Source organism: Pituophis catenifer, unplaced genomic scaffold, assembly GCF_029215685.1.
Source record: "Pituophis catenifer annectens isolate HBS135680 unplaced genomic scaffold, rPitCat1.0.hap2 SCAF_2, whole genome shotgun sequence".
NCBI classification, from domain to species: domain Eukaryota; kingdom Metazoa; phylum Chordata; class Lepidosauria; order Squamata; family Colubridae; genus Pituophis; species Pituophis catenifer.
In genome coordinates, this window is record NW_027256882.1 from 262,127,047 (window position 1) to 262,149,827 (window position 22,781).

General features: G+C 39.8%; 2 protein-coding genes across 3 annotated transcripts in view; one reads left to right on the forward strand and one right to left on the reverse strand.

The window, feature by feature from the left end:
• Positions 1 to 2,933, reverse strand: part of CERT1 (ceramide transporter 1) — a 71,182-nt gene extending 68,249 nt beyond the window's left edge. Inside the window, exon 1 of one of the 2 annotated variants that reach the window (XM_070938818.1) lies at positions 2,482 to 2,933. In XM_070938818.1, coding sequence (XP_070794919.1) covers positions 2,482 to 2,577 — 96 coding nt within the window. In that variant the 5' untranslated portion in view covers positions 2,578 to 2,933. The remainder of the gene's footprint in view (positions 1 to 2,481) is intronic. The other variant, XM_070938817.1, reaches the window with a different exon arrangement.
• A 277-nt stretch (positions 2,934 to 3,210) lies between these two features.
• POLK (DNA polymerase kappa) overlaps positions 3,211 to 22,781 on the forward strand; it is a 34,404-nt gene continuing 14,833 nt past the window's right edge. The window contains exons 1-6 of the mRNA XM_070938819.1: positions 3,211 to 3,269; positions 8,448 to 8,616; positions 9,487 to 9,606; positions 10,711 to 10,863; positions 19,618 to 19,749; positions 22,152 to 22,296. Of these exons, the coding sequence (XP_070794920.1) occupies positions 8,482 to 8,616; positions 9,487 to 9,606; positions 10,711 to 10,863; positions 19,618 to 19,749; positions 22,152 to 22,296 (685 nt within the window). The 5' untranslated portion in view covers positions 3,211 to 3,269; positions 8,448 to 8,481. The remainder of the gene's footprint in view (positions 3,270 to 8,447; positions 8,617 to 9,486; positions 9,607 to 10,710; positions 10,864 to 19,617; positions 19,750 to 22,151; positions 22,297 to 22,781) is intronic.

The following is a 22,781-nucleotide window of genomic DNA, read 5'->3' on the forward strand; positions in this document are numbered from 1 at the left end:
GGAATGATGATCCTATACCCAATATATGACAGGTTCCAGCCCCAACATTCCTTGTCTTTGGGAAAGCACATAAGACCCCTGAATCTTCTCCCAAGTGTTAGGGGTTGGTTGAGTGGCAGTCCACTTCCGAGGTTTGTTTTGCCCTGTACTTGATTGCCATTTTACATTTTGGCTTTTGTATTTATATATTGTTTGTTGTAATTTCTGTTTATGTTGTAGATTGCTCAGTTTGGCAACCTTATATATCATGAAATAAATAAAATTATGTAAATATTTGGTGTCACAAACTAATATAACTTTGGGATAAAGTTGCTATAAAGTGGTTAAGAGAGTTTAGAAGATTAAGAACTTTCCAGAAGTATCATTTCAGAATTTAATGACTATACCAAATAGATCATAACTGTATCTTCAAGGAAATATCATGAATGAATATTGGATGACAGAATTGTGAATTTGTATGAATTCTTTAAAATTTTATTAACAGATAAGTACATTTAATGCAATGAGAAGAACAGCCTGTAAATATGTGTAAATATTGATCTGAACTAAAAAGAAAAGGCACCATTACTATATTATTCATTCTGAATTATCTGCTCTGAACTTATTAAAAGGCAAACAAAAGTATTAATAAAAATATGGAAGACAACATGGATAGATAAGGCATTGCAAAATTCTTGGAATACATACTGCAGTTCTTTCCATCCATTCTTTACAACTGCAGTCAAACCAAGCAGGTAGAAAGAGCAACAACTATGATAAGGCACATTTAAAATGTCATACTGATTTTGTCCACTTTTTAAAATTCTACCTGTTCTTATGAGCTCAAGCTGTTATGCTGATTATTTTTTATTTTATCCTTCAACCAACAACTTGTGAAGTAAGATTGAGATGAATGGCTTAAAGTAACTTGGAGAACTCCAACACCAAGTGTGGACTTCAAACCGAGTTTCCTTGATCCCAGCCTAGTACATCATTCTTGTGTAAAGCCAGTTACACATTTCTAAGGACCATCTACAGTAAAATGCTACAATCTAATGAATAAACTTCTTAGCTTTTACTTGAGGTTTTTGAGCTCTTATAACAAAGGCATTCCCTTAGATTTTTCTAATAGATCAGCAGTGCTCCCTCTATTCACTGTTACAAAATACCAAACTATATCTGAAAGAGAGCTTGTTTGCATTTTTAAGAATATTTGAAGGAAACACAGAGTTATTAGCAAATAATTGCGCTAGCTAGATTTTGTTTGTACCAGTGCAATTCACAAGCCAGAATTTCTAAAAATACACTGTTTCCTAAACTATTTGCTACACTTTTAAAATAGGCAATTTCAGAGTTGCAACATTTTCTCCCTAGGATGACTTTCAGAAAATTTGTAAGATTTCCTTTAAACTATGTTCAACATCAAAGAGAGCAGAGACACTGAAATCTGAAAGGAAGAGCTACTTCTACTACTACTTCTACTATCTTCCAACCAGCCTTTTTTATGACACTATTTGATGCTTTGCCCAAAGGGTCACAGAACTCTTGTCTGATATTGCCACAATCTGTTATTAAAATTGCAAATATACACAATTTTTCTTCCCCTTATTAAAACAAAAATAGAAAGGAATCTTGGGATTTTTTGTTTCAGGGGACAACAATGAAGTTAGCTTTTCCTTCATGCATATACCAAGAAATATAACCTGAGCCATCCTCAACAAAGAGGCTCACCAAAATATTTACTCATCCAAGCAATGGTTACAAATGTGGTCTGCAACAGTACTCTACCAGGCACTTGCAAAGAGACTGGATGGATGAGAAAAAATCTTCCTTGTAACACAAGGAAAAAAAAAAAAAGGAGACCTACGCGTGTAAGTTATTTTAGCAAGCCTTTCAAGCAAAAAAAAAAAAAAAAAAAAAAATCGTAGCCATCAAGGGACAAGGGACATTTCAGCGAATGCATCGTTTGGGAGACAAGCAGCAGCAGCCCCTCCTCGGATAAAAAAAATCATCAGCGTCTTTTTTTCCGACTGCGGCGACGAAGCGCTTCATCCCAATATATACTTGCATTATTATACATATTTTACACACACCCCGGGCTCCGGAGGTGGGTGGCGGAGGAAACGTGAGGGGACCACCCGTTGACTAGGAAGCCAGTCCGACAGCAGGCCGGCGCCGCCCCCGGGCGGTGGGCACCCGCGAGGTGACTCAACGTCAGGCTCTCTCCATTGCTTCTTTCGCGGAAGACAAGAGCGTGACGGTGCCACCCTTCCGCCCTGGCCCCCAAATGCCTTCACAACCCCCCCCAACCACAACCACGGAGGGGGAGGGCGGCCGAGAGAAACTGCCCCCCCCTCCGCAGCAGCTCAGGTAAGGCAAAGTGGAGCTCCCTAAGGCAGAGTCCAAGCTGAGCCCGAGAAGCCAAAGCGGCGGGGAAAGGAAACGAAGGGACCTTTTTAAAAAAAAATAAAATAAAATAATAATAATAATTATTATTATTACCTTGCTGAGGATTCCACAGAGCTCAACAGGCGCCCCCGACTCTGTCTCGGGATCTTCTTCTGAACCGGAGGAATGCCAGCTTTGGTTGTCCGACATGGAGGCACTTCCCTCTCTGCTCTTACGCCGAAACGCCGAGACCACCGGAGCTGGTTCTCTACCTGGATTTAAGACGCTTCGCTGCTCCGGAGCCGCTACTGTTGCTACGTCGCCCCACCAGCCTAAGCCACCTTCAGAGCCCTTCCGTCCGTCTGTCCCCTTCTGGCCACCGCCGGCAACAGCAGCTCGCCGAAATCCCCCCACACCCTTCCGCGCACGCCGGTAGCCCTGACCATGAGAAGCAAGCCTTACAGCGGAGCCAAAGCGCGCGTCTTCGCCTTCTCCGCTCAGATCAACCTTGTGGCGGCGGTTGTTCCAACCCGTACTACTACCTCCGCCGCCATCTTTCTCGCCATCCCCCCTCCCTTTTTTTTTTTTTTTTGCCAAGCCCTTTTAACGCTTCTCACCAGACGGAGTAAGTCGTTAGAACGAGAGCATGCTGGGAGTTGTAGTAAAACGACTGAAGGTGTTTGGCGGCGCACCGCCTCCTGGGAAAGCGGGTGGGGCGGCGGGCGTTAATCGCTCCCCCTTAAATTCTCTGGTTGTTGTATTGGCTTTGCTTCCGCAAAGTACCGGTGTCGCTTTTTTTCTTTCTCTCTCTTTTTTTTTTTTTTGAAAACACAATTGGTCGCCATCTTGGTGCGACTTAATTATTGCGGAAACGGGGGCTGGTGAAGCTTCTTGGGACTGAGGTGTGTTGGGGAGCTTATGGCTGCGTGATATGTCAAAACTGGTTTTGTGGGAGATTTTTTTTTCCTTCTTTGCATGGGTTTTAGATTTCCCCTACTACGCCATCCTTATAGATGGGATGATTTACACGCTTTAATATACGCCATTAAAGCGAAGGAAAGACAGTGAGAGTTTTTTGTTTTTCGTAGCTGAAACAGCTACTTGATAAATTACTTGGTTGGAAGCATTGTAGATCTCCTGGGAATATATGAAACGGGGAGGGGGAAAAAAAGCTACATGTGTTGCTAGCTCCAAGCAGAAGGAGTCGAAATTGCAACGTAATGCGAATTTACTCAAGAGGGAAAAAGTTCGTTTGAACTTAACAGGGCTTCTAAAACATCTGAAATCTATAAAAGATCATGTTACCCTTGCTATATTGTGAGTCACAGAAGCTGATTTAGAGTTCATGTGTTGATCCTGTGGCTGCTTTTCTGTGTATGGACGTTTTGGCTTGGACGAGACAAGATTGAACATACTTCAGATTATAGAATTAGTTTAAACTAGACAGATTCATAAAATGGAATCTTGTAGAAACACTGTACGTTTAGAATGGAAACCTAATTCTTTCACCCCAACACTTTTTTTCATTACTGTAAGAGTTCTGATTTTGGTAATATAAATTTGGTTCCTGTTATTAAATAGAAATCATAAATCCTTTTGATCTATAGTTTAAGATTCTACTGGCAACTTTGGCGCAGAGCACAGATGGTTAATGGAGAGTAACGATACATAATGCCTTTTGTTGCAGTAGCTGTCTTTTCACAAATACTTTGTCATCAGTGTGTTACGGATAAAGCACAAGGCTTATCTGACTGGTACTGCCAGGCACAACATCCGAAACTTACTGCAATGAAATTACAACCCTTGTGAAATATGATGTGAAAATCTAAGCTATTTTTTTCCCCTCCAAATCTTGTTGGGCTTGTTAGAGCCAAATAAAAGTACTCTGAAGACTTCCGATTCTCAGCAGTCTTCAGCCGAGGCCTGAATTCAATCAGCATGTATGCCTCCTCAAACACAGGCAATTCTAGGCAGTTTATATTAGTTTAAGATAATAAAAATAAGCAAACTGTTAATAAGACTAACAATACATTGGGGGAAAAAATAGAACACAACTTGGTCATGGTCATAAAAATGATCTATTACCAAGGAGTGAATCATAACTCATGCCTCAGGCCTGTTGAAAGATTTTAAAGATTTGCAAAAGCACAATACAGTTGAGGCAGTATAGCTATGTAGCCACAGAGCCTGTGAAAAAAATTCCAGAGAGATGCCATACTTTTCAGAATTCATTGGTGGTTAAGTACAGATTGTTCTTAATTTACAACACTTCATTTAGTGACTGTTCAAAGTTACAAATTACAATGGCACTGAAAAAAGTGATTTATAACATTTTTTCACATGACCATTGCAGGTTCCCCATGATCACATGATCAAAATGGCCTGGCCTAACTTTCCCTTTATATTGCTTTTTGATTTTATTTTAAACTGGGATGTCTTGAATTATCTAGGACCAGAGTGTTTAGTATATTTTAATTGGTTTTTTTATTAACGTTTGTATTACATGTATTTTTATCGTTCGCTGTTCACCGCCCTGAGTCCCTTAGGAATAGGGCAGTATATAAATTTAATAAATAAATAAATAAATAAATAAATAAATAAATAAATAAATAAATAAAATTTAGATGCTTGGCAACTGGTTCATATGATTACAGTATCATAAGCTCCATGGCTTGGGACCTGGTTACTTACGGGACCGCCTACTACCATCAACAGCCTCCCACCGACCAGTGCGCTCCCACAGAGAGGGGCTCCTCCAGGTGCCGTCGGCCAAACAATGTCGGCTGTCGGCCCCTAGGGGGAGAGCCTTCTCTGTGGGGGCACCGACGATCTGGAATGAGCTCCCCCCAGAGATACGGAGGATTCCGGATCTGTGCACCTTCCGCCGCAAGTTGAAGACGCTTTTATTTCATCAAGCTGGCCTCGCCTAAATCTTCTCCCTTTTAAGTGTAAATTCTAAATTTTAATGGATTTTAAAATATGGGTATTTTAAATTATGGGTATTAATTCAGCCAAATTTATTTAATTCATTTTATTCGATTTTAAATTTTGTATATCTATGTGTTTTATTTCCTGGCTGTGCACCGCCCTGAGTCCTTCGGGAGTAGGGCGGTATAGAAATTCAATAATAAATAAATAAATAAATAAGTTGCAGTATCCTGGTGTCATGTGGTCACATTTTGTGATTTGACAAAGAAAGTCAAATGGGGAAGCTAGATTCACTTAACCATGTTACTAACTTAACAACTACAGTGATTCACTTAGTAATGTCGTAAAATGAAAAAAAACACTAACAGCGGTCTCTCTTAGCAACAGAAAATATGGCTCAATTGTCGTAAACTGAGGACTATTTGTAAATCATCTCCTTGAAGTGTTGATGCAACATTATTTAAAGGATTCATTGGCTGATTCAAAAGAAATTGCATGTATATGCAGCAGCTTTGCTGCAAATCCTAATGGAAGGTCTGTACAAACAACAAAAAATATCCTTCAAAGTAGCTGGTTGCTACTTAGTATATGGTTGCTTTAAGATTTCAGGAGGTGGGGGAGGGTTCAATCAATTAGTGTGCTTTGTGAAGTAGATCCTTTGAATGCTTCCCACAGCCATACCATATCATGTCATATATGAGTAGTTTTAGTAAATCCCCAGGCTGCAGACTGGCACTGGTTTGAAGCTTGCCAGGAACTGGGCCATGGAAGTGAATGAAGCCCCATCCGTGCATGTGCAGGATCCAGACACACACACATCCCCATGGAAAAACTGCCCTCCATAGAACTGGTTCCTGGTGCTGAAAAAGTTGGAGTGGGCGCTGAATTTGACCATGGCCATTACAGACAGGTGGCCATAGCTGAAAATGGAGGGTAGGAACTGTATCAGCTCTTGATCTCATTCCAGCAAGGTAGTTCTTATTTATATGTTTTTTTAAAAATGAAAATGTCTTGTTTTAGGAAGGAGAACTAATGTGATGTGGTTTGAGTACAGATTCTGAGGGAGTAAATATCAATTATATTTTTTGTGCTTTTGCAATTATCTTCAATCATTTTTATCCCTTGCAACATCTTATCCTTTTCCTTCTCTTTTTCTTCCTTATTGATCTCGGTTTTGTCCGTGCTTCAGCAGTTGCCTAAAATATCCATTCTGTGCCTGGCTGCATTTGATAAACCTCTTAAAGATATTGGCAAGTTGGTTTGAAAGTGTTCATTCCTGCCTTTAGGGAATTGGTGAGGTAGGTAGAAAACAAGTTGGATGAGTTAAATTAAGTTTCAGGAGATGGTGCAGTTTCTCTGAAAACTGCAATCCATCATGGAACAATGCTTCAATAGCTTTGGCCACAAAGAAAAAATATTTTCAACTGCAGCAATATTGTTTATGTTAGGGTTTCAAAGTCAATAGCATTAGTTTCAGTTAACATGCTTAAAAGATTACGTAGGATGAAATCTGCATACTTTAAAGATTTATGTTTCTATTATATTTGAAATGTTATCTACTGTGTAACTGCAAATAAACATTACAGAAAACTTAATATAATTAGCCAGCAGTCTCCAATGCCATTGATCGTGATATTTTTCTGGGCCATTTCAGGAATTGAGAGTAGAAAATATAGCACTAGACTGATTTTCCTCCTTTTTCTGGAGCTGGTTCTGCCTCAGGACTCTTCCCCTGTCCCCACTCTTATTTAATATCTACATGAAGCTTCTAGATAAAATAATCAGATGACATGGCTGCAATATCAGATCATTGATGATAGCCAGTTGTATTCCCCTAGGCCAAAAAAAAGTGATGCCACTAGGACCTTTCCCGGAGGTTTGGATAGGAGAGAATAGGCTTTAATTCAACCATGGCAAGACTAGTTAGTGGCTCTGGGTTTTAAGGTCACCTGGTTCTGAAGATTTTGATGGTCACTGAGTATAATAAAGGTTTTGTTTTGATTTGGAGATTCTCTATTGTTAACTCTGCCTGAGTACTGGTAGTCCTCAAGTTACAACCACAATTGAGCCCAACGTTTCTGTTGTTAAGTGAGTTTTGCTCCATTTTACGACCTTTCTTGCCACAGTTCTTAAGTGAATCACTGCAGTTGATAAATTAGTAACCTGGTTGTTAAGTGAAGCTGACTTTCAGATTGACTTTGCTTGTCAGAAAGTCACAAAAGGTGATCACATGACCCTGGCACACAGCAACGGTCATAAATCTGAACCAGTTGCCAAGCATCTGAATTTTGATCACATGATCATGGGGATGCTGTAACTGTGAAAAATGGTCATAAGTCACATTTTTCAGTGCTATTGTAACTTTGAACATCAGTAAATGAACTGTTGTAAGTCAAGGACTGCCTGTATTCTATTTTGGGTACTACATTTCAATTAGGTGAATCCATCTTTCCAAAAAGATACCCCACAGACACATTAGACATGAAGTAGTTTTTGTTGAATTGTAATTGTCAATATTTAGAAACATTATATATATGATTTATTTATTTATTTATCTGTATGTTGCCTTTATTTTTACAAATAACTCATGGCAGTGAACATATCCAACATTCATGCCTCCTATTTTCCCCACAAGAGCACCTCTGTGAGGTGAGTTGAGGAGAGTGTGAGTAGCCCAAGAGTGGCCCAAGAAGTTTGCGTTCATGCCTAAAGTTATGCTATTGATATTGTATTGATACTGGTTCTTTCTATGTCCTCTTACTGTTGTTTTTATTTTTTTACAAATCATTATAAACATATTTATTATATACATGTATTTAAATTCCAACATTAAACATTCTAGTTATAAGAGAGAATTCTAAAGCCTCCTAGTGCTGCTGGCTTCATATCTATCTGAAGATAATTTAACCAAAAACATTAATACTTTCCACTTTTTTGGCAAGTGATATTGCAACTACTAAGATAAATTAATAAGAGATAATAAGTGAAAATAATTTGTATGCACTCTTTTCCCAGGTTCCCAACTGAATATATTTCTGTTATTAAAAAATAATGTAACATTGTTGGATGCATGTATAGATAATTCTGTTATATTATGATGATGTGAGAGTGTCAGCGATAAACTCTAAAACTATGCAGTTTTTCTTTTTCAGGGTAACTGAGAAACTCTTTGCTTGGGGTTGTACAATGGAAAATGCAAACCAAGATAATGCTTCTTCCAGAGAAGGGTTACTTCTTAGGATGGGTCTTAATGATAACAAAGCTGGAATGCAAGGGCTGGATAAAGAGAAGATCAACAAAATCATAATGGAAGCCTCCAAGGTTTGTTTATATCAGTTTTTTAAAAATGAACAAAGGTTGTAGTTATTCACATTGATTTTATTCAGTAAAAAATGTAGGGTATCTGCCAACATGATATAGGTAATAGGCATGGTCATTACAATTAATGTTAAAAATTAAGTCTATAAAGTTACTGCACATTACTATACAAGTTTGCTTCATATCTCATCTTTTTCACTGTAGTGGTAAGCTTGTATTCAAGAACAATCATATTTTAATTTATATATGCAGCCAACTTTAGACATGACTAATAATCGTGTATTTGAATATCATTCAGAATCAGTGGGGCAGTTTAAATAATTGCTTTAAGACTGCAATCTTCTGGTCACTACCTAAATATTGGTACATATATATCCTCCTGAAGGTACAGGCCTAATTCATTTTTTTAAAATAACATTATTCTTCTGATGTGTTTTATTTGTTTATATAGTTTTATCTTTTTATGAAGTATGAAATGTCTTAACCAAAATATTGCACAAAATATTTATATGTCTAAATACTATATAATTCGGACAGTTCAGTGTACCTATTTGATTTGTTATTTGGCGATTCCTATTTCTTCTATGCTCTAAGGCACGGATATCAAACTCGATTGCGTCACGTGCCATATTATGACATATCTCAATGGTTTTTGCCTTTGCGGAGCCAGGGTGGGCATGGCTTGCATGTGACTCATCTGGTCTACAGGCCGCCAGTTTAACACCCCTGCTCTAAGGAATGCCACTTTACTAGTGAATATAAAAAACTTGGGAGATCAAAGGCCTTTGTAGGTGCTCTTCTAATAACCTTCACAACGTAAATATAATTAAATTGATATGTATCAGGCTTAAATAATTTTAATCTCTTTGGCAGGGTTCTAGATTTTATGAAAATGAACTTAAGAAAGACCAACAAGTTAATAAACGGATTGAAAAAATGCTGAAACTAAAAAGTAAAATCACAGAGCAACAAATTTTGAAAGCACAATTGCAGGTAATTTCACTAAAGAGCTTAAAAAGACTAGCCAGGTAAGAAAAAACATGGAAAGTTTATTCCATTTAACTTAACTCCATTTTGCATAGATTTGCTTGATTTAATTTGAAATAACTAGTATATCAGAGGGCTCAGAATACAAAGGAAGTCCATGATGTCAGCCTCACATATCAGCATGCTGTTAAGATAACCTTCAATGTAAGGCTTGCTATTTAAGTCAACGTAAGTCACTTTGGTTTGTGACTTACTGAATCCTGCCAATCTTCTTTGTCTAAACTCTAAGCTTTAGTGCTTCAACTAGTGTTTCTGGGGCTCCTGACTGTCAACTTTTAAAGCCCCAGAAGCTATTATATTTCTATACAACACTTTATTCATAAAACTATGGTGTTGGTTATAAATATAGCCCCAATGTTTCCAAGAAGTATGTGAGCAGTTACTCAAAGCTGTATGATTATGGCGGGTTGTACTAGTATCCTATGTATGTAAAAAAGTTATACTGTTTTGAAATTAAATGTTGGATTTTTCTGCATCAGTGATGGGAAGGCATGTAGTTTTCATCAATTACATGGTATTTCAAAACAAAAAAAGCTCTTGGAAAAAGAGCTTGGTAGCAGTTAATTGTGATTATAGCAGAGCTTCATGTGAGTTACACTTAGTTCTTGTTTACTCACATACAAAGAACAGCATTGTAGACATTAAACAAATTAACCAGGAGAGCCATAAAGATAATCACAGCATAATTATTGCATTAAACATACTTTTATGAAAGTGCTGTGGTACTTTCTCGTGCCACAGCAAATTAATTTAGAGCCTTTTTGAAATGATCCATATAATGGTTGGTTCATGTGACAATTTCTGTTACTTAGGATACAAATTAAAAATTATTGTGCAAATTATTCCACATTATTATAGACAGAAGACTTTGAAGTGATAAAAGGGACCATGTAACAGTGTTGATACTGTATGTATGTATATACTTTATGAAACAATTCTGAAGTAATTGCTAGTTTTATAAACTTTTTATAAGTTTTATAAACTTATCCAACTTTGGGGAAGAGAAAAGACTCTGTCTTTATTCAGTTTTGTATATCTATTTGTAAACAGATGGATAAACTTGCATTGGAATTGGATCAGACTCGTGACCTTAGTTGTACTATTGTACACATTGACATGGATGCCTTTTATGCAGCTGTAGAAATGAGAGACAATCCTGAATTAAGGGACAAGCCCATAGCAGTGGGTTCACTGAGTATGCTGGTAAGAAGAAATACACCATTTACATACTTGCATAGAAAACACAGATATGATTTTTCATTGTATACAAGTTCCTTGTTTCTAAATGTGTGACAATAGGGAAGCAACATAAAAATTATTTTTGCAAGTACTGTACCAATGTTGTTTTTAGATTAATATTTTGCCTTTCCTGTTCTTGTTCATGGCTTGGTGCTAAGGTTTTAAGTAAAATAGTTCTTTGGTTTAATTTACAACATGGTAGCACAAATATGTTTTGTGTGACTATACTGCAGGGGTGTCAAACTTGATTTCATTGATGGATGCATCAGGGTTGTGTTTGACCTCTGGGAGCTGAGGTGGGTGTTGCCAGGGTGGGCATGCCAACTCAACATCACTCATGTCAGGGGCGCTTGTGGGGGCCTGAGCACTCTGCCAGCAAAAATGGGCTCCCGAGCTCCGTTTTCTGCTGCAATAGCCTCCTGCAATCCTCAGCCAGTGAAAAAAGAGCTCTGTTTTCTCTGGCAGAGGAACCGCGGACCACTCCTTTGCTGTTTCCAGGGCATCCCCGCGGGCCAGATCTAAGCACTCTGTGAGCTGGATCTGGCCCCCGTGCCTTGAGTTTGACACAGGGGTGAAATCTAAATTTTTTTGCTACCGGTTCTGTGGGCATGCTTGGTGTGGCGTGGCTTGATGGTCATGTGACTGGGTGGGCGTGGCCAATTTGACATCATTCACGTCACTCTGCTCTGCATGGGGCGCTTGGAGAGAGAGCGAGCAAGACAGCTTTCCAACCTCTGTTTGTGTGTGTGTGTGTGTGTGTGTGTGTGTGTGTGTGTGTGTGTGTGTGTGAGAGAGAGAGAGAGAGAGAGAGAGAGAGGGAGGGAGGGAGGGAGGGAGCGAGCAATCTGAAGCTGAGGCACCCAAACTTCTGGCAGCGCAGGGCAGTTTCGGAGCAGCTAGCTCCATCTGACCTACTCCCTGAGTCTCGCCGTTCTCCTCCCCCCCCCACCCCCCCCAGCTCAAGCAGCGGCTTCCCTGCTCAGCCCCAACAAGCTATGCATCCATGGTGCCCACACCAGCATCCCGAGAGAAGCAGAGAAAATCATTGCTTGCAAGCAGACAAGCAGAGGTAGCAAGCGTACGCCGTGCTGTGGGAAAAATGAGAGGTCCTGTTGTCCCGCGGAGCCTGCTGCTGCTTGAGCTAGGGGGGGGGGGGCAAGAGAATGGCGAGACTCAGCGAGTAGGTCAGGTGGAGCTGGCTGCTCAGAAGCTGCCCCACCGCTGCCAGAAGTTTCGGTGCCTCAGCTTCAGATCGCTCCCTCTCTCTCTCTCTCTCTCTCTCACACACACACACACACACACACACACACACACACACACACACACACAGAGTTTGGAGAGTTCTTTTGCTCGCTCGCTCTCCAAGCGCCCCATGCACAGCCCATTTGAGGAAAGGGCACGGACGGCTGGGCACGTTTGGCTGCAGAAGGAGGCGCAGCGCAATGGGATTGTTTTCTTCACCGAGCTGGTACTTCAGGAGGGCAGCCGGACGTCTGCAGCTGACAACTATAATGAATATGTCCACCTGCTCTCCCGAAGCACCCCCGCTGCGAACAAAACAACCCCATTGCTATGGATGCATAGCTTGTCAGGGCTGAGCAGGGAAGCCGCTGCTTGAGTGGGGGTGGGCAGTAAGCTGCTAGCTCCTTCCCCACAGCCCTGCCATGCTTGCCTGCCTTCCACGTGGACTTCTGCTTGCCTGCCTTCGCAAGCTGGCCACCGGGACACCAGGAAGGCAGCATGGAAGGCAGGCAAGCATGGCAGGACTGTGGGCCGTGGATTGGTTCGGGGACATGGCCAGCCAGCCATTGCTCCCGGTTCGGCGAACTAGCCTCAATCTCTGCTACTTACTCGCCTGAGCCGGTCCGAACCTGGAGCATTTCACCCCTGGTTTGACACCCCAGCTCTGGTGTGACTCTGGAACTATTGACTAGCAGTTCCCTGGGAGATTTCTCTATCCTCCCTAAAGAGCTAGGAATTGAATATTTGCATGAAGAGCATATACAGATTGTTTTAGATTTTTTTTTTTTATTTAAAGTTGTTAATTGGGACCATAAACTCTGACATTAAGAGACGTGGTTATCAGTTAAAAAAACATGATACTCCACTGCTTAGTGATTGCAGTTTAAGTTGCCATAGTTAAATGAGGACCATGTGGGTATTATGTGAGGACCTCACATGACTGCGACTTCCTGCTGGCTTCCCTATTGATTTTGCTTGAAAGAAGCCAGTAGGGAGGATTGCAAATTGTAACTGCAGGGACACTGTGATGGCCACTACTATAGTCCAGTTGGAACTATACTTGTTCAGTGCCATCATAAGTTTGCATGGGTGCTGAACCAGGGGTGAAATGCTACCGGTTCGCACCGGTTCACCTGAACCGGTAGTAAAAAAAAAGCTACCGGTTCATCTGAACGGGTATTTCCGACGATCAGCTGTACTGCACGATTTATATTCGCTAGAAAGCAGGAAATCTGTGCATGCACGGGCAGCGAACCGGTGGCAACCCACGAAGTATTTCACCACTGTGCTGAACTATTGGTCACTAAATGAGGAGCACTTGTACTCCATCACAAAAAATAAGCAATTAAAATGAAAAGCATATTCGGACTTGGTCTTCATTATAAGAAAAGAAAAGTATAGGGGAGGAACTGAAGCAACAAAATAAAGGACAAATGTTTATCATTTTGGTACAATCCATTATGGTTTGAACAATGTTCCCCTCAACCAATTTCATTTTCTCTTACCGTTCTCAACCCCAGAGCATTTTAATAATTTATTCTGAAGAGCTGGGATCTCCTTTGCAGTACAAAAAATGTTCTTGGGGATACAAGACAGAAAAGAAATTGCTGCCTCTTGTTCTTCTCTCGGTAGAAACCATTGTGGCTCTTCACAGTTCTTAACTATTTCCAATGTGTTTTCACTGAAATCAAGCTTTTGTATAAATGAATATTACCCTAAATAACAGTCTCATCGCAAAGCTCTTCACAAAGTGCTATTTCTTTACAAAATCTCTGAAACTGAATGATCACTGACCCTTTTTCTGCTGTTTAGATTCTTTGCTATTTTTGCCATTAACATTTGCCTAAAATGTTAATGATAATCAAGATATAAATCCACACTGTTGCATACTTTCAGACTAAATGAGATGCCTGTAATTAATACTACATGATTTCTGTGGTTTTGTAGCAAAACACATTCAATCATTTTTGTTGTGAAGCAGTCACAGTCAAAATATTGGTTGGCAAAATATAAGTTTCACATGTATTCAAATCACCTCTTACATGGTCAGTCATTTTCTCAGCCTTTGAGATGTTCCTTTGTATCAGTTTGCTTCAAATTTTTGAAGCCTTATTCGGTGACAGAATAAATGAAGGGAAAGTAGGCAATTTCATTTTCTTGTGAAGACGTTTATATGCTTTTCATCACTGGTTTATCTCTGATGAAAGCAGCATACATTGCTTGTTTCAAGAAAAGGAAAAATTGTACTTAAGCAATATGACAAGTGATGCTGGTATTATTTTTAAAAATACAATAGGATTCTGAAAGACTGGGTTTAAAATGTTTTTGTTGTTGATGTGAAACAGTTGTTTAAACAAGGTGGTGTAACCACTAACCCTTTTTGGCCTGTTGAATTGATTGCTTTATGACTGTATGATCTTGTTACACCAGTTTTAGAGCTGCTTCAGAATGGACCATGACAAAATTATTTATTTATTTATTTATTTATTTATTTATTTATTTATTTATTTATTTATTATATTTCTATACCGCCTTTCTCCCGTAGGACTCAAGGCGGTGTACAGTCAAGTAAAATATAGATACACAAACATCATAAAATTGCTAATTAAAATTATTATTATAACATAGTTTGGCCCAATTAAATAGAACCTAAAATTAGATAACATTTTAAAAACATTCACATGTTCATATGTTTAGCCCCGCTTGTTGGAACATCAGGGTTTTGAGGGCATGGCGGAAAGTACGGAGATCAGGGATATTTCGTATCTCAGGGGGCAGTTCATTCCAAAGGGTTGGAGCCCTCACAGAGAAGGCCCTTCCCCTGGGAGTCGCCAGTTGGCATAATTTGACTGACGGTACCCTGAGTAGTCCTCCCTGTGAGAACGAACTGGTCGGTGGGAGGCTATTGGTGGCAAAAGACGGTCTCGTAGGTACCCAGGTCCTAAGCCATGGAGCGCTTTAAAGGTGATAACTTAACACCTTGAATCGCACCCGGAAGACCACCGGGAGCCAGTGCAGCTCGCATAGGAGAGGTGTTACATGGGCGCAATGAGCTGCGCCCATAATCACCCGCGCGGCTACATTCTGGACCAGTTGGAGCCTCCAGGTGCTTTTCAAGGGGAGCCCCATGTAGAGAGCATTACAGTAGTCCATACGGGAGGTAACTAGGGCATGAGTGACCGTGCGCAAGGTGTCCCGATCAAGAAAGGGACAAAACTGGCGGATCAGGCGAACCTGATAAAAGACACCCCTGGCCACGGCCGTCAAATGATCTTCTAAAGATAGCCGTGAATCCAGGAGGACACCCAAGTTGCGGGCCCTCTCTGTGGGGAGCAAGATGTCATCCCCAATTGTCATTGATGGTACCAGCTGACTATACCGAAAGTTGCAGGAATCAGTGTTTTACAGTGGGCTTATGAGTTGAGTGGCTGCAAGTTGTGTGAGGAACCATTTTTGCTCACAGATGTGAATGCATCCTTTTTTAAGGACATAAAGATTAGCTAACCCCATTTCCTAATAATTTTGGATTTGGACTTTTATTGTTATGGAAATTAAATTAAATTAAATTAACACAAAAACCACTTTGGTGTGGTGATAAACCACCGGGCTAGAAACCAAGAAGCTGTGAGTTCTAATCCCACTTTAGGCACGAAAGGTGGTTAGGTGACTTTGGTGCAATAGGACTGGGTGTTTGTTAATATGGTTTATTGGGTTAGGGATTTTCTGTCTTCACTGTGAGTTGTTTTGTGTTGGGGGGGTGCACTGAGGGAGCTCAACAATCTCATTGTATATATGTTGTGCACTGACAGTAAAGGTTTGAATTTGAATTGAATTTAATTACTTTCTCTAAGCCCAATCCTCCTCATAAGATTGCTATTTTTTTTTTTAATTTGATTATATGCCGCCCTTCTCCGGAGACTCAGGGCGGCTTATAGTGCGTTAAGCAATAGCCTTCATACTTTTGTATATTTTATACAAAGTCAGCTTATTGCCCCCACAAACTGGGTCCTCAATTTACCTACCTTAGAAAGGATGGAAGGCTGAGTCAGCCTTGAGCCTGGTGAGATTCGAACTTACTTTAATTGCAGACAGCTGGTGTTAAATTACAGTGCCTTGTCTGCAGAGCTATCCAGGCTCCTATTGTGGGAAAATAGGAGGTGGTACCATTAGATATGTTCACTGTCTTAAGTTCACAAAACTTATGTGGCAAGACAAAATAAATGTTAAAAATGAAATATTCTGGAACCTTTTGGAACAGCAAATATTATGTAGTCATTGGGTGATTGCCATCTTTTTACAGAAATGATTTTTAAATACAGTTTTTAAGATTGAGGAAAATATTACTTTTTGGATCAAACAGCTAACGGATGCTTAGAGTATTGATTTCTGAAAAGTTAATAATGGATTAGAGATTAAGGGACTTGGAACTATAATTTAAATTAAATAGAATAACTCCTGTGGTGGAAAATTCTACTTGTTAGGGTTTTTTATAAGTCAAAACAAGATAGAATGGGGTTTTGAAAGCTGGGCACAAAATGGAACTAGAGGGTAATAAAGAGTACAAAGAATGGAACAAAATAAGATAACATTGAGTTTTCAGGTGGAAATTTATAAACTACTTCAAAATTATTGGATATGATGGATAGATGGAGTGTTAAAGAAGTAACAAAAGAAAAACAAGCTATTCCAGTTAGGTTTGAAGTTAATTTGTGGATATAAATGTGACAAGCAGTGAAAAGGATATCGAAAAATGTACAAGTGAAACTGGTTGTGATGGAATGTAATAGTCTGAATTCCCAGAGGGAGGGGCTGCATTCCAGAGGAATAAAAGGCATCTCAGTCCATATTTTTTGGGGAACGAGGGTGAAGACAGCCCCTTCCTAATAGTATATGATAGATGCAGATGTTAGAGTGCTTTAGTTTGGGAAGATTCTGTCTGTAGATGTGGAGTAATGCAGAACTCAGCTTGGAAGAATCACTACGTGTCCTTCTTGGTTCCCTGGGCCTGACATTGGTTAATGTTTCATTGGCTAAAAGAGCTACATAACTACTAAACCAACTATATACACAACACACACACACACACACACACACACACACACACACACGGATATACATCCAAAATCCAAAAATCTCATCCTTTGTTCCTTATCAACAACAGTTCAGTAAGGGATGCTAGATATTATCTTTCTTGATCACTTCTTTTTTTTTTCCTGGATGAATAAAACTCATGTATTGAACTCTTGAACTTTTTGAGAAATGATCAAGGTAGATAATATCTAGCATCCTTTACTGAACTGTTGCTGATAAGCAATGAATGATGAGATGTTTGGATTTTGTTTTTAGTAAGAGATGAAATATGGCATGAAAAGTATATATTATAATGTAAGAGATGGTGATAAATAAGTTACAGTAGTCCTCAATTTATGACCGGTCATTTAATAACCATTCATAATTACGGTGGCCTTGGAAAAGGTACTTTACAGCCCATCAAACATTTCCATCCTTTGTAAACTGTTGCATGCTCTGCTGCTATCACATGACCACATTTCGAGCCCTTGGCAACCTGCTTGCACTTAATGACTGGTTGCTAAGTACCCTTACAAATCATGTGATTGTCATTTGCAATCTTCTCTGCCTGATTCCCCAGAAAGTCAATGGGGAAGCCAGCAGGGAAGATTTCAAGCAGAAGGGATGGAAAGGAATCTTTTGGCTGGGTCCAGGTTCTATAGGTGTATACAGAGCTGTGTGCAAAGCTGCCACAGTCCTAGATTCGTTCAACCTATCTAACCTAACCTAACCTAACCTAACCTAACCTAACCTAACCTAACCTAACCTAACCTAACCAAACCTAACCTTCAACCTCAGAGGTAGGTTTCAGCAGGTTCTGACCAGTTCTGGAGAACCGGTAGTGGAATTTTGATTTCGGAGAACCGGTAATAAAAATTCTGACTGGCCTCACCCCCAGCTATTCTCTGCCTCCCAAGTCCCAGCTGATCGGGAGGAAATGGAGATTTTGCAATAACCTTCCCCTGGAGTGGAGCGGGAATGGAGATTTTACAGTATCCTTCCCCTGCCATGCCCACCAAGCCACACCCAGGCTATGCCACGCCCACCAAGCCACACCCACAGAACCGATAGTAAAAAATTTTGAAACCCACCACTGTTCAACCTGCTTTCCACCCAGCCACACACAGAAGTCCTCAGTTATCTCCAGGACCCAGCAGTATACAACTTACCTTTCTGAAAATGGGCACTATTCTTGCAATCCTCAAATCTTTCTTTAAATCATAGAATCATATGGCTGGAAGGGATCTGAGAAATCTTCTAGTCCAACTCCCTGCCCAAGGCACGAGTCCTTATATCATCCCAAGCAAATGATTGTCCAATCTTTTCTTGAAAACCTCTGGCAATGGAGCATCCATAACTCCAGGAGGCAAATTGTTCCATAGATGAATTGTTCTCACTGTCAGGAAATTCCTTCTTAGTTCCAGGTTGGATCTCCCTTTGATAAATTTCCATCCATTGCTTCTTGTCCTGACCTCGGGGGCTATGGAGAATAAATTGACCCCCTCTTCCCCGTGACAGCCCATCAAATATTGGAATATAGTTATCATGTCACTCCTAAGCCTTCTGTTTGTTAGCCTAAACATACCCAGTTCCCTTAGCCGTTCATCGTATGACTTAACCTTCAGACCCCTTATCATCTTTGTTGCTCTTCTCTGTACTCTTTCCAGGATCACAGCATCTTTTTTGTATTGTCATGACCAGAACTAGATGCAATATTCCAAAGATGGTAACACAAGTTGCTATTGCTGAGCACATTGTAAGCCGCCCTGAGTCTTCGGAGAAGGGCGGCATATAAATCAAATTAAAAAAAAAAAAAAAAACAAGTGCAGTATAAAGTGGTACTATCATTTCATGTGATTGTGAAGCACTTTTGGACTATATTGGCTTTTTGGTAGCTGCAGCACACACTGCTGGCTCATATCCAAGTGGTAGACCACTACGACACCTAGATCCTTCTCTTGACACTATTGTTGAGCCAGATGCTGCCTATTCTGTACCTGTGCATTTTGTTTTTACTGCCTAAGTGCATGACCTTACTTTCTTTACCACTGAACTGCATCTTGTCGTTAGTATGGGGCCCAATGCTCAAGTCCGACAAGATCCTTCTAAATTGTGAGTCTATTTTCTGAAGTTTTAGCAATTCCACCCAGTTTAATGTAATCTGCAAATATGATGAGCATCCCTTCAATCACACCATCAATCCCCCCCCACCCTTAAAACAGAGTCTCTTTAAAATGGAATTGTTTTCTAATCAGAGTTGATTTCACAGTAGAAGCTGATTTCCATGTTTAAGTAGTACTTGAATTAATGATTCTTAAATTTTCCTAACAGCTTTGTAATCTAGTTGTAATACAATCCATTTAAAAAAGCTTTTTTTTAAAAAATCATGATTTTGTCTTTTTTAAGTCCACTTCAAATTACCATGCTAGAAGATATGGGGTACGCGCAGCTATGCCTGGATTTATTGCAAAGAAACTTTGTCCACATCTTACTATAGTACCATTAAATTTTAAGAAATATGAAGAAGTAAGTAAACAGGTACGTGATTCATTTGCATAGTTGAATGCATATTAGTTTAATTATTTTAATTCATCTGCAGTTCACCTAAAATTAAAAATTACCGTATTTTTCAGACTATAAGACGCATGTTCTGTCCCCCGTCCTCACACAGACAAATGCAGTATCAAACACGCCTGCCAATAATTTATTGTATAAACAGACCAGAATTCCTGGCAGACGAGAGTTCTGGCAGCTAACTGTAAAATGCCTGCCAAGTCCAATTAGTACTCCCAAAAAGCAGGCGAGGCCTTATCTGCAGTCCGTTTCCAGAGCGACAAATTATCCACAAGAGTTTAGTCCAAAATATATCTGAGCCGAAATGCAGGATTCACAATGTGACTCTTTAGAGTTTAAACTTTTGTCCGTCACAAAGCCTGCCGAGCAATCATGCCCCCTTTTATCCCTTGTGGGGTGTGGCTCAGTGACTCAGCTCAATCCCTGGCCCTCCCACGCCTCTTCCTTTGTTGCGCACGCTTCTCCCTCCGACGCTGCCTGGGATCAAGCCAGGATTCATCATTATCACTCTCTATCAATGGGTGCTCCAAAATGCCTTCCTCCTGGCCCATCCCAGGCTGTTCCTCCTGGCCTTTGGATGGAACCTGAGGCACTGCTAGAGAGGAGGGTCTTGGAGAGGGAGGCCTTGTCAGTTCCTCCCCCTCACCTTCTGAGTCCTCTTCCTCCATGAGGACAGGCTTGGGAGTCAGAGTCACAACAACGCACCGGAGTATAAGACGCAGCTTAGTTTTGGGGGAGGAAAATGGGGGGGGGGAATCTGCCTACCAGGTATTCATCTGGCTAGTGTCCTTAGTCTGGTCAGCTTCAGCATATTAGTTTGCTGGTTTTTATCCCCTGCTTGGGGATAAAAAACAGCTTCTAAAGCACAACTGATCTCTGGAGAGAGAAGCAATGAGAAAAGCAGGCAAACCACAGAGATCGCTTCACTCACTAGCGCCTCGTTAGGGCTGAAAAAAAGCTTCAAAAAAGCTACATTAGGAGTATAAGACGCACCCAAATTTTCAGCCTCTTTTAGGAGGGAAAAAAGTGCAGCTTATACTCCAAAAAATACGGTATGTTATACTTTTCCCATTATTCCATATACTATTAATTTTGTTTCCCATAATTAATAAATTATGTGGTTGGATGTATTTTTTGTTTTTGTGTTTTGCATTATGCTAACATGTTTTTGCAGAGTATAATTATACTTCCTGTTCATGTGTGATTGAAGCATAGTCTGGAACCACTATAATATTATTGGTTTATTCTGCATTCAGACTGAGATCATTCTGTCATTTTGGGGACTTGTGTCTTAGCGCTGAGTTAAGTCACCTTCTCTTAATAGTTATGGCTACATCATCTCTGCTATGAATTTCTTACCTGCAGAAAGAAACTGACATTCTCTGATTTGAAGTGACATGGGATTCCAGTCCATTTTAATATGCTGATACTTAAAACATTACTGGTCAATCTTCACTCTGACATCAAGTTTATTATGGTTCATGGTTCTGACATCTCATAAAAATTGTGTGCATATCTTTGTAGCACTGAACTAGGAGTACATTCCCACAGTGTAACTTTAGCATCATTAAGAAATTCAGTCTGTTTTATTACTTGCTGTTAAAAGGGTGAGACAAAATAAAGTAACTGAGATACTCATCCCTGGAAGCAGCCAGTTTGAATGTCTTCATAGGGAGACATTTCTGTCTTAAAATATTTTAACTATCCATTTTTTATTATTTCCCTCATTTTATTACATTGAGAACAAGTTTTTCTTGTTAACAGCATACCTTCAGTGAAATTTGATCAAGATGCTATAGTTAGCAGGCAGTGGAATCAAAAATACTCTTCAATAATTGACTTTCCTCCCTGATGTATGATCGATCCATGATGTATGCCAAATGATATGGTGCTGATACAGGTAGTCCTCGACTTACAACAGTTCATTTTAAAGTGACCTTTCAAAGTTACAATGGCACTGAAAAAAGTGACTTATGACCATTTTTCACATTTATGACGGTTGCAGCACCCCATGGTCATGGGATCAAAATTCAGATGCTTGGCAACTGTTTCATACTTATGACCATTTCTGTGTCCCGTGGTCATCTAATTAACCTTTTGCAACCTTCTCACAAGCAAAGTCAATGGGGAAGCCAAATTCACTTAACAACCAGTTTACTAATTTATCTATGGTAGTGATTCACTTAACAACTCTGGCAAGAAATTGGATCGTAACTTGGGGCAAAACTCACTTAACAAATGCCTCACTTAACAACAGAAATGTTGGGCTCAATTGTGGTCGAGGACTACCTGTACTGATTAGATGCATGGTATATTTTTAAAACATGAGTAAATAACAGTGAAACTTTGTATTTGTATTTCTGAAGATTAGGGAAATACTAGCTGAATATGATCCTCAACTCATGCCCATGGGCCTTGATGAAGCCTACTTGAACATAACAGAGTACTTAGAAGAACGGAACCACTGCTGTAAAAGAAAACATCTCAGTACATCCAAGTTTGGTCTAAATGGTAGGTAATTATCAGGAGTTATCAGGTCAAAATGTTATGTTGCTTTTATGTCTGTGATCTAGTAAACCTGGAAACTATGACACATAGATATTTTAAGTTTTAATATTTGCTTTCATGTTTATTATGAATTAATTTCATGCCAAGGCAGAAGCTAGTTATAAGATCTTAATCCAGAATTTTAAGTTTATTCTGAACACTAATGTAACAGTCCTCATTTCAATGGGAGAAGGTTTTCCAATGCTGGTTGTTAACTTGGGGCCAGTGATTTGGTCAAGGAAAAGAATTGTGATCCTAAACTGGATTTTTTATTTACTCACCGTAAGGAGAAAATCCTAAAAATCTTACTATTTTACTATAATTTTAGATTGCCCTATACCAGTGAGTTCTTTGGTCATCTTATATATACAATTGTACACATATGTATTGATGTAGAAAGACGCATTGTTCTTTTCAGTACCAAATTTTAGTTCTGTAAACTTGCAACT